This window comes from Emys orbicularis, chromosome 10 (genome assembly GCF_028017835.1).
Source record: "Emys orbicularis isolate rEmyOrb1 chromosome 10, rEmyOrb1.hap1, whole genome shotgun sequence".
Lineage (NCBI taxonomy): Eukaryota > Metazoa > Chordata > Testudines > Emydidae > Emys > Emys orbicularis.
This window is the reverse complement of record NC_088692.1, coordinates 75,254,630-75,269,994: the sequence shown is the minus strand read 5'-3', so window position 1 is coordinate 75,269,994 and position 15,365 is coordinate 75,254,630. Positions and strand designations below refer to the sequence as shown.

The 15,365-nt window shown below is 42.1% G+C and overlaps 1 protein-coding gene across 1 annotated transcript; it reads left to right on the top strand.

Annotated features, from left to right (window-relative positions):
• Positions 1 to 4,962: 4,962 nt before the first annotated feature.
• Positions 4,963 to 14,438, top strand: MINAR1 (membrane integral NOTCH2 associated receptor 1). The gene is made up of 3 exons (XM_065411484.1): positions 4,963 to 7,260; positions 8,856 to 9,110; positions 14,241 to 14,438. The coding sequence occupies exons 1-3, from the start codon at positions 4,963 to 4,965 to the stop codon at positions 14,436 to 14,438; spliced, it is 2,751 nt and encodes a 916-aa protein (XP_065267556.1).
• Positions 14,439 to 15,365: the final 927 nt, after the last annotated feature.

Here is a 15,365-nt window from a genome sequence, read left to right as displayed (position 1 = left end):
TTGTCAGTCAGTGACCATAATTCAGGCTCAGCTAAGGAACCCTCCTATCCGCTAATTATTCATGAAAGTACAGTGGTGGGACTCTGTGTCAAATCACATGTGAGATTCATCTGCCACAGCAAAGCTCTCACACAATGGACATGGGCTTTTACAGGTATAACAGAGGGCAGATTTGTTTACACATGTGGGTGCTGCTGAATGAAGTGGCAGAAGCAGCGGTGGTTCTGGTAAAACAATCTATTGGAGATTTTGAATTCCTAGTGTAGATAAGTCAGCAAAATCTGAGTCTGAGTACTTATTTGGGAGATGAGGAAGAAGAGAAATATATTCTGGCTCCTCCAAGGGGAAGGACAAAGAGCAGTGTACACAGATTTCCCACAAGGGAGGAAGTCAGAGGAGAGATATCACATGGAGGAGTTAAGTCCTATCACAACTAGAAAATAGGCAGAACATGCCCATTGCAGAACAGAAAGTAGGCTTGGGAATGAAAAATTGAATGTTAATACTCCAGGACGGCTTCTTCAACAATGGGTTACATTTTTCTCACATTACCATGGGAGAAATGTTCAGTGTTACTCCATGTAGGGTAGAAAGGATTGATCTGTGGAAAGCTTGTAGCTCATTTGAACACATTGAGACTTGGCCCCCATCGACCAGCGGTGCCATATGATACTATATGTATCTATGCGACGGTATAGTTGTGCTATTAGAGTTGAGAAAACCGACTCTTAGGAGAGAAAGCTCTCTAGGTCAAAGTGACCCTCCCAGTGTTAATATAATCAAGTCATAAAAGATTAAATGTTAAGTAGCACGTTTGGTCAGAGGCCATATGGCAGAAAACAAGCTACCAAAACCATCTACCTCTCTGATCCACCATGCACATAGATTCACCAGAGAGGCTTCAACTGATCCATAACCCTTGTGCACCAGTCTAAAATAGCTTCTTATCCATATTTTGGATCCTTTACATTGCTGCATGTGTGTACCTTATACATTATACTATACACACACACACACACACACACACACACACACTATACAATTGTGTTCCACATCCTGCCTTGAGACAGAATGAATGAACAACTAAGACCATATGTGGACAAATGCTTGGTTACTTGGATTTGACAGCTTACTGGATGTCATTCCAGAAAGCATCTGTCTCAGGGGCTACGGGCAGTTACTGGTGGGTTTTGCCTTGACAAAGACCACACATTAGCTAACATGCTATTAAAACGTGTGAACACCAAATAAAGATGTGGTTTATGCCCAAATTCTTTTGCCTGGTTTTATTATCTCAGACAATGTGAAAAATGGGCACAGAATATGCTATTTTACACAGGACTTGAAACATTATTTTCATTGTCAGAGTCTGCCAGTGCATGGTCTTTCTAGCAAGGATGACTGTACTGATAACATTCTTCTGGCACAAGCTCACAAATTCTGTACTCATTTTAGTACTTCCGATGAAGTCTGTATATTATGAGGATCACTACACAAGATAAATAATTTACCCAAATTAAAACCAGATGAGCCATCGCAATCCAGCTCTGTTACATACACACCAGAAGGCCATTCATATGACTGCACGGAGAACAGGCGAAGGAGAACGTGTTCTAGCTCCTAGACAGTGCACATTTATGGAAAGCCTCAGTCAGATTTTGCAGCCTGTCTTTTACACCAGAATGTTATTACTTGAATGTCTAAAGCTAGGCTCCTTAAGCTGTACCAACCCCCTAAAAAAACAGTATCCTGATTATCAGAGGTGTTGAACACTGAGACCTCCCAGTGAACTCAGTGGAAGTATGAAAATCAGGCCAAACTTTGATTTTATTAATAATATAATACTTATAGCAATTTTTGTCAGTTCTCAAAGTAATTTACAAATGAGGCCACTATCATTACTTCAGTTTTACAGAGGGGGAAACTGAGCCACAGAGGGGTAAAGTGACTTGCCCAACATCACCCAAGCTGGAAATAGAACAGGTGTGTCCTGGGTCCCAGTCAGATGCTCTATCCACTAGGACACGCTGCCTCCGCTTATATGCAGAAGGATGGTGTGGGAGACAAATTTTGGCTTTGGTCATCTGGATAGAGGAAACCAATACCTTGGTTCTAGTCTAATAATAGTTAAGTGCCAGTTTTGTGCTGTGTAGCCCACGACACAAAAAATATAGCCAATCTCTACCCTGAATACCTTATTCCTCAAGACAGAGTACACAGGATGTATTCAGAACTAGAGGAGTGAATGGAATGTGACTTTCAAGCAACTTGCCCTTGGTGACTCACTGTTTGCATGCACTGGGAAGGAAATGAGCCTGTAGCAGGGGCCTGTATGGAGAGAAGGCAGTGGCATAACAGGGGGGTATTCTGTATATTTAAATGTGAAAATGCATATCCACAGGAGGGCTTGAGAGAAGCTGTGAAGACTGATTGAAGGCAAATTTTTGCCTTTTCTGACCTTTTGTATGTTGGTGGTGAAAATAGCACATTTCAAGTCTCTTGGCAGGGCTGGCAGAGCAGTGTGGCCATATTTGACTTTCAACACCAGGCGTCCCCATGGCCTCTTAAAGAGGCAGCTTTCCTCTGGGGATTACATTTCCCTCCCACCGAACTGCTACATGTGAAGTAAACTCTCCAAGTATGTTGTATTTTTGCTGGCAGTTAGAATTATTTGGGCCCAGCACTTCATGGAAGTCTCATTTTCAAATGGTGACACATCAGAGGAATACAAAGAAGTGTTGATGAAGAGGTTGTGCCATGGAGCACACACTAATGAACAGAAAAGGGAAGTACCCATTCTCCTGTAGCCCAAAGGGTATGTCTACACCCCAAATGAATGTGTCCTTGTAGCTTTAATCTAGCTAGCATGGTAACAAAGTGCCAGTATGGACCCGAGCATGGGCCAGTACATACCTAGTGTCCCTGGCAGGCTTGTGGGATAGATAACTAGGCCATGGTAAAGCCCATACTGCCGCTTCCTCACTACCATTGTTACCCACATCTGCTAAATGAAAGCTAATACAGGTATGCCTACACACACTTCATTTGTGGTGCAGAGCTGAAGTGTTACTTTCAGCGCTACTCTCTTGCCACCTAGCTCTTAAAAGAAAACATACAAACACTAGCAGCCCGGGAGAATCCCAGGTCTATTGGTCTCTGAAAGTAGGGTTTGCGTTCGGTAGGACTGCTGGCATGTACTGCAGCTGCCCAATTTCTAGCATATGGGGCCAGCTGGAAGGTGCTTCTTAAATCAACAAGCAAGTTTGAATGTAGACTTGATTCATAAAGGCAACCTAGACTCTTCCTTTGGAAGATGCTGCTGTGGCATTTGCTACCGATGCTGATATATGCTTGTTTCTGATGCTGACAGTGCATCACTAGTGTGTAATATCAGTTCAAGATGAAAGGCTACAACGCACTGAAAAGGAATCCCGTGTTCTAGAGCAGCACTCAAAAGTCCGGACATTTCTGACTGGGAGATGACTTTCTTATAGATAATTTAAAAGAAAAATACCACAAACCTGACTTCATAGCTTTGCCATTTGGGTAGATACACAGCAGTTTATATGGTGGGGAGAATAGTTTTAAGGGCTGGTCTAGAGAGGAGAGAGAATGGGGAGCACTTTGGGGAAGGATTTTTGCCATTCCTGTAAATAAGAATAATACAAAGCTTGTGACCAAACACAGAAATTGCCAGACTGGATCAGACCCATCCATGGTCCACCAAGTCCAGTATGTCAGCACAAAATATTCAGATGAAGGTGCAAGAAACCAAAGAGTAGGCAGATGTGGAATAATCTGCCCCCCATGAAGATCTCCTCCTAATCCCTAATAGTTAGAAATTGGCTTAGGACCTGAAAGCACAAGGCTTTATATCCCTTCCAGCATGCTTGTTAGTTTTATGTACTATAAGTCTGGTTATTCTGGTTATCCATATAAGTGTCCATTTCCACCATTCTCCTGCCATTTACGGATGGCAAATGGGGCTCCATTCCCCATGTTTCTCTGGTAGTATGTCATAGCAGAGGACATTCTCTGCCCTTGAAATAGCCCATTCTTCAAATCTAAGCTGATTGGCAGTCAGCCATCTCTCATCTCCTGGATGGGTTTCAAGATCTAGTGGGAATACATTTTTATTTCTTCCCCTTTCTAATGTTATTTCACATTTTATTCCTGAAGCGAGCTTCTCCTAGACTTACAAGTTATCTTAAGCTCATAGTCCTTGAGTCTCAAAGTTAGGAAAACCCATTTCTGCAAAGCACCAAACGAGCTGATAAAAAACACACAATTCAATGTCAGGAATTATTTGCTCAAGTAAACTACTCAGCCAACTCCTCCCAACATATCATAGCTTGTTTACCTGAGTCAGTGGCAAATCAGACGTGGAAATATCTGTGCTTCACGTAATGTGGTGGCTGCTTTTTGGTTTAAGAGTGAGGTACTGGAATTGTAGCCCCATCTGGACCTTTCAACATCCTCTTACAGATTCATAAGCCATTTTGAGAAAGTCCATTAGCAAGTATGTTAGGATTTTAGGTCAGCAGCTCTTTCATCTCTGTGTAGCTTGTGTTGATATTTTAGGGATAGATTGTGCAACCCTTACTCATGTTGGTGATCGCTCACCCATGAGCACACCCATTGACTTAAATGAGATTCTTTGGGTGAAATCCTGATCCCACTGACTTCAATGGCAAACCTCCCATTTACTTCTATGGGGCCAGGATTTCACCCTTTGGGTGTGTGTGTGTGTGTGTGCGCGCGCGCGCTCACCAGCATGAGGACAGGTTGCACAACCTAGCCCTAAATTTGTATGGCTGGTTAGTCAAATTCTATGTGTGGTTGAAAGAATGTCCTGGATTCGATCTACAGGTGATTTACCATCTTTTTTGTTTGCTGTTGTGTGAACTGCAGAACTGGAGTATCGTTTTCAGGCTAAACAGGAAAACTTAGCACATATCAAGCATGGAGACCAACCATGAATCCTCGCTCTTCCTGGTGAAGATTCTGGAAGAGCTGGATACCAAGCAAAACACCGTTTCTTATCAGGATCTCTGCAAGTCACTGTGTGCAAGGTTTGATTTGTCCCAGCTGGCCAAGCTCAGAAGTGTGCTCTTTTACACGGCTTGCCTGGATCCTAATTTCCCAGCGACTTTGTTCAAAGACAAAATGAGATGCACTGTAAACAATCAGCAATCAAAGAAAATCATGGTTGCAGCAGATATAGTAACGATATTCAACCTCATACAAATGAATGGGGGAGTGGCCAAGGAAAAACTCCCTGTTGCACGACAAAAAATGAGGAAGAAAGAATCAGTTGAGTCCTGCAGGTCTGACACAGAAATATGCAACGTGGTGGACTGCGTGACTAATTGCGAGCTGAGAGACAGAGAGTTTAACAGGGGCTACTCAGTTAGAAGGTCTTCCAAATGCAGGAAGGTGGATTGTAAAGATTGTCAACAATTTGTACCTACTTCAGAACCTAACTTTTTGCTTGGTGTTAATAAGGAAATGAAAGGCCGAGCTGCCTCGCTTGATAGGCTGCAGGCGCTAGCATCCTATTCCATTGTTAACTCTCCACCCTGCGAAATGCAGAGCACATACTTCCCAATGAACATTGAGAACGAATCCATCTCTGACCAGGACTCGTTGCCTATCAATGCAGCTATAAAAGAGACTTTTATTTCGAATGATGAGCCGTTTGTGTTGCAATCATGTGTACAGAAAAGGAACATATTCAAGGAAGATTTTCATAATCTTATCACAATATCTCCCAATTTAATGCCACCCAATAAAAAGCCAGAAGATGGACATAGAGAGCCTCAGAACAGGAAAGAAACCTCCAAACAAGGTTTCTTCAACCACAGTTTTGAAATGCCGTACAGCAGCCAGTACTTGAACCCAGTTTATTCTCCTATACCAGACAAAAGACGAGTAAAACATGAAAGCTTAGATGATCTCCAAGCTTCTACATACTTTGGCCCAACCACTGTACTTGGGTCCCAAGATACAAAAAGATGGGCAGGAAAACCAAGTAAACAAACTGCATGGCCAGCAAAAAGCTGGAGCTTAAACACGGAGGAGGTACCTGATTTTGAAAGATCCTTTTTCAGTAGGAAGCAAGCTGAAGAGAAGCAGCGATATCAGAGTTCAAACAGCCAGTCACCAAGTTTTCCTGCAGCAGACAGGCACCAAACCTATCTCAATCCCAAGGATCAAACACCGATTATGCAGGCTAACTATGCCATGAAACAAAATGGACACAAACCCAAGGAAATTCCCTCCATTGTAGACATGGAGAAACACGAGCCAATCAAAAAGTTTAGGGATAAAAGCATTAACTGCACTTCTGTTCAGCTGCTAAGCATTGACAAAACCACCAGTGTTGGGACACAAACAGAGCAGCAAGGGTTGGAACACAAAAAATGCAAGGAGTTGTGTGCTCCAAGTCAAACTAAGTATGGAGAGAGGCATTCTCTAAAGCAATCAGATGATGACTCTGAAATTGTGAGTGATGATATCAGTGACATTTTTCGATTTCTGGACGATATGAGCATCTGTGGATCTACAGGAGTTATGCAATCCTCCTGTTACAACAGCACTGGGTCACTGTCTCAGGTACGTAAATCTGACTGTGAAAGCTCTCCTGAACACAATTTAACTAAAATAACCAATGGGAATTCTAGTAACAAGCTAGATAAAGTGGTCCGATCAGATATCAACAATACAGATGATGAACTAAAAACTAGTGTCTGCAAGTTAGTTCTCAGGATTGGTGAAATAGAAAAGAAACTAGAATCTCTGTCAGGTGTCAGAGAAGAAATCTCCCAAGTCTTGGGAAAACTAAATAAGTTGGATGAAAAAATTCAGCAGCCTGAGAAGGTCAATGTACAAATAGATCTTAATTCCCTGACGAGTGAGGTTCAGTCAGATGAGAGCACCTCTCCACGGGTATTTCAGTGTCATAATGCTTCTCACGGAAGCAAGTTGGAGAATAACCCGGACTGGTGCTGTTCTGATGCCAGCGGAAGTAACAGCGAAAGTCTTCGGGTAAAAGCCTTAAAAAAAAGTTTATTTACCAGAAGGTCCTCACGGTCACTGACTGAGGAGAACAGCGCCACTGAATCCAAAATAGCAAGTATTTCCAACTCTCCGCGAGACTGGAGAGCTATCACATATACCAACCAGGTTGGCATGACAGAAGAGGAGATGAAAGACAGAGGTGGAGTTGAAAATAAGGACTGGCACAGGAAATCCAAAGAGGTAATTTCTATTTAAACTTACATAATAAGCTTTTTAAAAAAATTAATAAAATAACCACTCTAGCTATGACTGTCTTTGGTGCTATATGAAGCTTCAGGGCTTGGTAATACTCTGTCTACTGTATTATGCTAGTCTTCATAGTTATCATAATTGAATGATTTCTTGCCTATACTTCCCTGGCAATAGCACAGTATGAAATGGTCAAGTTGTTCCTGAAAGCAACCCGCTCTTTAGAAAGGGACAGATTTGAATGACAGCTTCAGGAGAGAATGTCATTCATATCATGATCACTGGTGGTATACGGACACGGAATAATTAAATAAGCGAAAAGAGCATAAGGAAAATTGTGACCGTCTGAAATACTCTCTTTTTTTAAAGGGATATAGTAAAAAGTCCATTTTGGTAGCTTCTCTCAAAAATTATATAGTTAAAAGAACCAGAAAAAGATACCACTTGCTCTTACTCTCCTAAGGAAAAAATCCTAGTTTGCGTACAATAAAATACAAACTGTTATTACGCTTCCTTTTTCCTCTGACTTTCACAGTCATTTACATCTCTCGTAACATGTATTTTAAGTCTCCATTGTCTAGACTGCAACATTGCTGCGGTTCCCTTTCAGTTACCCAGGAGGACTCGGTTCCTCCCTCCCTACAACTAACCACTCCCACCTTTGGAAAGTCTATCCCTGCTTCAGCAGCCCCTCTGATTGCTGCTCAGTTTAAATCTTGGCTCCTCTACTGAGCAATTTGTATTTCACCGAGATTACAGCCCAATAGACAGGGCTGCTGGGTATTGCAACATTTCTTCAGAAGTCAGGAACACATTGCAGGGTGTGCTGTGGCCTGTGTAGGAGGAGTTCTTGGAGGGAATGGGGGGTCAGAGACTTCCTGGGGAGAAGGGAGAACCAGGGGTTTAGTGGATGTGTGTGAAATGAGGGAGAAGAAGCCAAAGATTTATTGGAAGGTTGTAGAAACACGGTGGGGAGGGACCCTCAGTAATTTGAAGCATCCAAACTTTCATAGGTTTATCAGAGCCAGTGTGACCCTCTGGACCTTTAGAAATTCTCTGATCACTAATTAGAATGTGATCAAATGAACATCTCTAACACTGGAGCAACATTGTGGAAAGTCTGGTATAAGGGTAACTGTTCGTATATAGAAAGTATGGTTCCCCTTCCAGTCAGTGTCAGTGCAGGGAGCAGAGTTCCCTTGGTAAATGTGTGTCTTCAAACAGCCCTCTAGTCCAAAGGCTTTCCAAACCAGCTTGTCTTCTCTACAGCAAAAGCATCCCAGAGAGATTTATCTAACCTGTAAGCAGTACTAGGACCAAATTTTCAGCTGCTACCTCTAACTTTGTGCCCACAATAGTGCAAATGCAGGTTTGTGCTTGTAAAAATCACAGTCTGTTGGTGAGAGCCAGGATGGAGATTGGATTAAGGCCAGCTGAAAGCTTGGCTCCGGTTTGTGGGTTTGTCATCATGGCTTAGGCAGTCTTGAACTGTAGAGGTGAAAAGAATCTCTCTTCCCTCTCATATTTAAACTCCCCCCCCCCCAAGTCCTCCTTCTTTTCTGAAATTCTTTTGAACCTCGTTGCAGGCAGACAGGCAGTATGAAATCCCGCAGCCACATAGACTCTCTAAACAACCAAAAGATGCTTTCTTGATTGAACAAGTCTTTAGTCCTCATCCCTACCCTGCATCACTCAAGTCACATATGAAAAGCAACCCACTCTACACGGACATGAGGTTGACGGAACTGGCTGAAGTTAAACGTGCCCAGCCATCATGGACCATAGAAGAATATACCAGGAACTCAGGAGATAAAGGCAAGCTTGCAGCTTTGGATCTACAAGTGAGTCCCGTTTGTTTCATTTTAGTGACATGATTGTGAAGGATGTTTACCAGAATGTTTATTTAACGGGGGATTTGGATAGTTCAGGAAGTTGAGCCTTCAACTTTTAGATTGCTGGCTCAAGATCCATCCCAGGTCAGTAGTGAAGAACAACTGTTAATGTTCTATCACTGTTCTGTGACCTTTGAAATAGTTGGTGGTCTCAGTCCATTTCCTAGCAGACAGTTGTCTATAAAACCACCACCACCACCACCACCACCACCACCGTTGGAACCTCGTTAGACGTCTCACAAGAGGGGTTAAGGAATGAATGGACATAGGGAATGAAATGAGCATTTATCCCCCAAATGGTGGTTATACTAGTTCAGTTTTGATGTGCGTTAGTAATGTGGGGTGGGGCAGAGAAGCTGGCGCTGCTGCTTCTACTGTACTTGTTCTGTGCATATTGTACATAGAGAATGAGCATGCAGGGCTGTCTGTCTAGCCCTCTTCACAAGCGTGAAATTCACTAAAAATAATTACGGAACACATTTTTAAAACTCTTAAAATTGAACATTGTTGTTATGGCTTCTGGAGTGAATACGAGAACAATAGTCTCATGAAGAACTGCTTCCTAGATCTTGCAAGAGAACTACCAGCATGAACTCTGGACTTGTATACATGCAACAAACAGAGCAAGATGGATTATTAAAGGACATGGGTCCAAAACTCAAACATGGATCCAAACATTCTCAGACTCTGGGGTGTTTGAAATCCAAACCTGCATGGCACATGGTCCCTACCTTCATAGCAGACTGAACCAAAACTATAGAACTGAGCATTCCCAAACTTTGGGATATTCTAAATCTGGATCCAAATTATCCCACCTCCAGTGAAAAAAAGGACTGAAATGTAATTAGCAAGAAAATGTTTGACCATTAATTTCACAGAGAAATGTATAAAATGCCATTCAAACCATGCTAAGGCAGTCACACAGAGACTAACATTTGGTGACAAAACACAAGACAGACTGTTACATGAGAAACCAGCTTGGATTTCATGAGTGTAGAATGTGGGATAAGCATTTTTTAGACCAAAATATGGATTGTTTCCCCATATGGAGCACTGCAGGGCTAAGGTGCCACCAGCATCACTTCATGTAGCTTACACAATCTGATATCAAGAGTTAGACAGCTCCAATTCTCCGCTGTGTCTGAGTTGTGCTGTAGTGGAGAATGATGGCTGTGGGGAGCTGGTTGTGTTTCCCTGATCCTTGGCTGCCTGGCCCTTGTGGAATTTAAAGCATCAGGGGACCATTGAATTTCCACCACTGGCATAAAGGTGGCATACAGACTTAACACTAGTAGAGGATCAGGCATAGTCAGGGCCGGCTCCCGGCACCAGCCGACCAAGATTGGCCGCCTTGTAAGGGGCGGCCAATCTTGGGGTGGTGGGGCGGTGCTCTGGGGTTTTCGTTTGTTTGTTTGTTTCGGCGGGGCGGTGCTCGGGTATTTTTTTTGTTTGTTTGGTTTGGCGGGGCGGCGCTCGGGTTTTTTTTTTTTGTTTCGGCGGGGCGGTGCTCGGGGGGGGGGGTTGTTACGGCAGGGCAGCACTCGGGTTTTTTTTTTTGTTTCGGCGGGGCAGCACTCGGGGTTTTTTTTTTGTTTCGGCGGGGCGGCACTCGGGTTTTTTTTTTTGTTTCGGCGGGGCGGCACTCGGGGGGTTGTTTTTGTTTTGGCGGGGTGGCACTCGGGGGGGGTGTTGTTACGGTGGGGCGGCGCCCCCTTTTTTTTGCTTGGGGTGGCAAAAATGTTAGAGCCGGCCCTGGGCATAGTGGAAGTCCCCAGCATCACACTCCCACCCCAGAATATCCCTGACATGAGCCCTCCTCCCATTGTTCTCGGGGGGGGAAAGGACAGTGTCAGCTGCCACAGGACCTATGCAAAGGGGGTTCTCCACCAGCTGTCTCTGGCCATTTTAAGGGTACTTAAGTGATCTTAGCAGACCAGAGAAACCAGCCGGTATATTTTGACGGTCACGTGTACTTTGTATTTCCATGACGCAATAGCAACAACTTGCTCCTCCGCCTCCAAAGAACTGTCAGATTACTACGTCTGCTCTGCAAAGCCCATGTCTAGACCCTATAATGAAGCTTACTGACAACCTTAACCTGGAAACAGACCCACACTGATGTGTGTTTTCTTCCCAGCGACTGACTTTATTAGAACTGAATGTAAATACATTATGCTTTAATGAACATTCTTATGGCTGGCAATGAAATGGGGAAAGAGCTGATTAACAGTAATGGGCTTTTTTTACTAATGCTTCTTCCTCCTGAGGTCAGTAACAGGTCAATATCAAGGTTGGTAGGTCCAAAATTAGTTGCCTTGAAAGTACAGCACAGTTTTGTTTTAATTTAACATGCCTTTCGAAGCTTTATAAACCTGTCAGTCCTCTTCCCTCTACAAAATGAAGGCTTCAGCATTCTCTAGGTGTATATTCTCAGCTGGGTGACCCACTCACAAGACTGTTTTCAAACTACAATGGGGAACATATGTATATCCCATATGACATATATGTTGGGTGTCCATGAGATCCCACTGCTCTGCTCTTCTTATGAGGAACCAGGGTACAAGAATCCTACTTTCTGAAGCCTTCAAAGAACAAGTCACATTTATTTTTCAATATCCTATATGTTCAGAAGAATAGAATAGGCAGAGCAGAGAAACAGTACACATGTACAAACTCAAACTATGCCAATAGTCTGATTTTGGCTGAGTGGCATTGGCAGATAGATCTCCATTAAACAATGTTAACTGTTACTTGATTCTAATTGTCTAAGTGTTGCTATAGTAGCTGTAAAATCACTTTTTCCACAGACCAAAGTAACTCAGTGCATAAAGTAAATGGGAGGAGCAAGTTTCCAGACAATAGCTACAATACCTGAATTAGCCAATGAAGGGCTTGATCCAAAGTCCATTGAAGTCCATAGGAGTCTTTCTGTTAAGTTCAATGAGCTTTGCATCAGGGCTATAATGGAGTACAAAACCTGATACAACTATAAGACGACGATCTCACTAGAAATTTGAAAAGCATTATTTATCAATCAACAATAGAGGCCTTTTTCAAAACTTAAAATTTTTGCAAAAAGCTTTCATTTTTTCAAAATGTTCAATTTTTCATCAAAATAGTTTTAAATTACAAATTTTGAAATTTGTTTTGTTTTCCCTTTCCTGCCTTTTTTCCTTTATTCCTTTTTGCGGTTGAGTGTTATAGAAGGAATGATGTCTAGGGATTTTTCCACTTTTTCCTTTTGCCGCTTTGTAACTTTTCAAAACTTCCTCAACTTTGGAAAAGTTACAGTGTAGCAAAAAGAAAAATAGCAAAGTAGGTGCCCACCCCACCACCAAGAAACCTGGACATGACTCATTTTATTGCACTCACTAGCAAAAAGGAGAGGAAGGGGAAAAAAGAAAATTCAGATTTGTTCATATACATACATATATATAATAAACACCAAACATTGTTCCATTTTGAACCCTGCAAAATGGAAACCCCTCTGGAATTTTGCAATTTTTCACAAAATTGTTTTCTGTTTTTCAGCCAACTCTAGCTCTCACCTTTTCATTTAATCATATTACATTTAGAAGAAACTGTGAGTATGTCTACACTGCAGTTAAAAACCCGCAGCCCAAGCCTGGAAGTCTCCATTGCAATGAAACAGCCCTGAAGCCCAAGCCCCACGAGCCCAAATCTGCTGGCATGGGCTCGCTACGGTTGTCTAACTGCAGTGTAGACATACCCTGAATGGTTCAATGGCAAAGTCTATTAGTTTTTAAATGTACTATTAGAATAGTGTGAAGGATAATGGAAATCAAACCATTAAAACATGAGCAATCAACACTGTAAATTACTGCCAGTGAAACATACAGATTGTGCCCTAAGGATCAAATACTGGGGCACAAAAAGGCATTCATGCATGCTGATGGTGAAATTCTGAATATGAGGGTGTGATACATGGGAGCAGAATGTATGCTGCATAGCCATTTTTCCTCCCCTCACCACCAAGCATGTGGAAACTCATAGTGAGCACCAGTATAGTTGTGTGTCTACATAATTTTGGAGGATGTGGCTGGGCAGAAAAGGTAGAAGCTGGGAAGTAGCCACTCTGCCCTGCATGATCACATGGAAAACCCGTGGTACTTGTTTCAAATTTCTCCTGATAGTTGCAGTATTATATATACACAGGTCTTGCAAGGGGGAAGCAGTCTGCATCTGTGAACTGGAGGGCTAATGGCAGCATGGCCACTAAGCCAAATGTATGGTCATCGTGGGAGGAGGGGCCTGAAAATCACACGAAAGAGGCTCACCTTTTGTGGAGATGCTCTGAGTTCTCCTAGTCGTCTGACTGGGCTTGGCCATGGTTCCCAAGGTTCACATGATTGGTAGCCCAACGCTAGACATTACTGTAAGCTGGGGTTTCTGTGGTAATTTTTGTCTTGATTTGGTACATCCTGTGAGTTTCTATCTGTAAAGGGGATCATTGGGCTTTAAAGGAGAAGAGAAAATGTGAGATCTTAACATCCATATGTTGGATGTGTCTTTCTAAAATAAACACACACACAAAAACCCCCTACCTTACTTGGACCATTATGTACAATGCACTATTCATCGCTAGAGAATAGCCATGCAAGAAATTGTATGAGGAAGATGAGGAGACCTCTCTTGTCATGCAGGTCCTAGCAATGAGGTTAGGGTTATCTCTGTAAAACTGAGTTTATGAGCCTGTTAAGAAAAGTTTTCCCATCAAGTAGGGTTTAATAATCTCACAAATGATAATGGACTAACGACCACCTCCATTATTCAATGAATTAAAGAGGTTTTACTTACACCCAATAAAGTTTCCAGGAACCCAGTAATACACAAGAGACTTTGGAACCATGGGCTGTTGTTATGACTTGGCAATATGTTGTCATCTGTTTCAGTGAGTTCATGAAGTTGGCAGAGGGAAAGTTTGTGACATTGAGACAGCAGCATTAACTTGACTTTATCTCTACAGTAGACACATAACCAACTGTAGAAAGCTTCAGTCCCGCCTGAATTATTTTGACAGAGCCCAGAGAATTAATTTTTTTTCCTTTTGACTTTTAGACTCAAGAATCTTTAAATCCAAACAACTTAGAATATTGGATGGAAGACATTTATACTCCAGGCTATGATTCCTTATTAAAACGCAAAGAAGCTGAGTTCAGAAGAGCAAAAGTCTGCAAGATAGCTGCCCTGATTGCGGCTGCAGCTTGTACAGTTATCCTGGTCATTGTAGTTCCCATTTGTACTATGAAATCATGAATCTGTGGACAGCTCCGTGAATTCCAACTGTGTATGTACATTCCAGATATCTCATTCTGTATTTTAAACACCTTGTGGCAAAATTGTAACAATTTGCTGGGGGGAAATGTGCTGAGATATCTGGTGAATAGTGTAAAAGACAAAGATAAGTTTTTGAAGAGTATTCTTTTAAATAACAAAACACCTGGCAGAGTTATGGTAACTCAGTTCAAATTTTAAAAGTGAGGTTTTTCCCCCCCTAAAGAATCAATATACCATTTTACAAGATTGGAAATGGATGAGGATCCAGGCAAAAGAGGAAAGTTGTCTCAGCCATGTGGCATTTAATGAAGAGATGGATATTTGGCAGTTGCACTGTATAGAGGGGAATGTTCTATATGCATTTCATTAGGGAAATATTAAAGCTCTCTACGATGTGAAAAACTATGAATGTATTTTATTTGTGTGTAGTATTTATGTATTCCTTGATCATTTGGTTGAAAGCAGATTGTGTGATCATGAAAGCAGCTCATTCCTATGTTCAGATTCAGAGAAGGCTCTTTATTACTTGGTCTTGCCCTGAGACCCGTTTTATTATCACTGAGTACTTAGGTGAAGTGCCATGTGCTGCAGACCAAAAAGATTATGTTTTAAAGCAATCAACAGGGGTTTCAGTGGCTTACATTGGAATAACATTTGTGAAGAGTTGGCAAATGCTCTCTGCCAAAAGGGTATTCTTTACCTCCACAGACAATGAAAATGTCTTGATTTCACTCCTTCCAGCCAACTGAATTGGCAAATCCAAGTGACGCCTGTTGCTCTGTTGCAGTTCTTGCAAATGTAATCTGAACAGTTCTAATTTTGTCACAAGTCTTCGTGCCTTTTAGAATGTAGATTAATAGAATTGTTTAATTTTGATATTTTTAATCCATAACATAAATCACAGCA

Coding starts and splice junctions, on each gene's coding strand:
- MINAR1 (XM_065411484.1), top strand. CDS start 4,963: ATGGAGACCAACCATGAATCCTCGCTCTTCCTGGTGAAGATTCTGGAA. Junction 7,261..8,855: donor GGCACAGGAAATCCAAAGAG/GTAATTTCTATT, acceptor ACCTCGTTGCAG/GCAGACAGGCAGTATGAAAT. Junction 9,111..14,240: donor TTGCAGCTTTGGATCTACAA/GTGAGTCCCGTT, acceptor TTTGACTTTTAG/ACTCAAGAATCTTTAAATCC.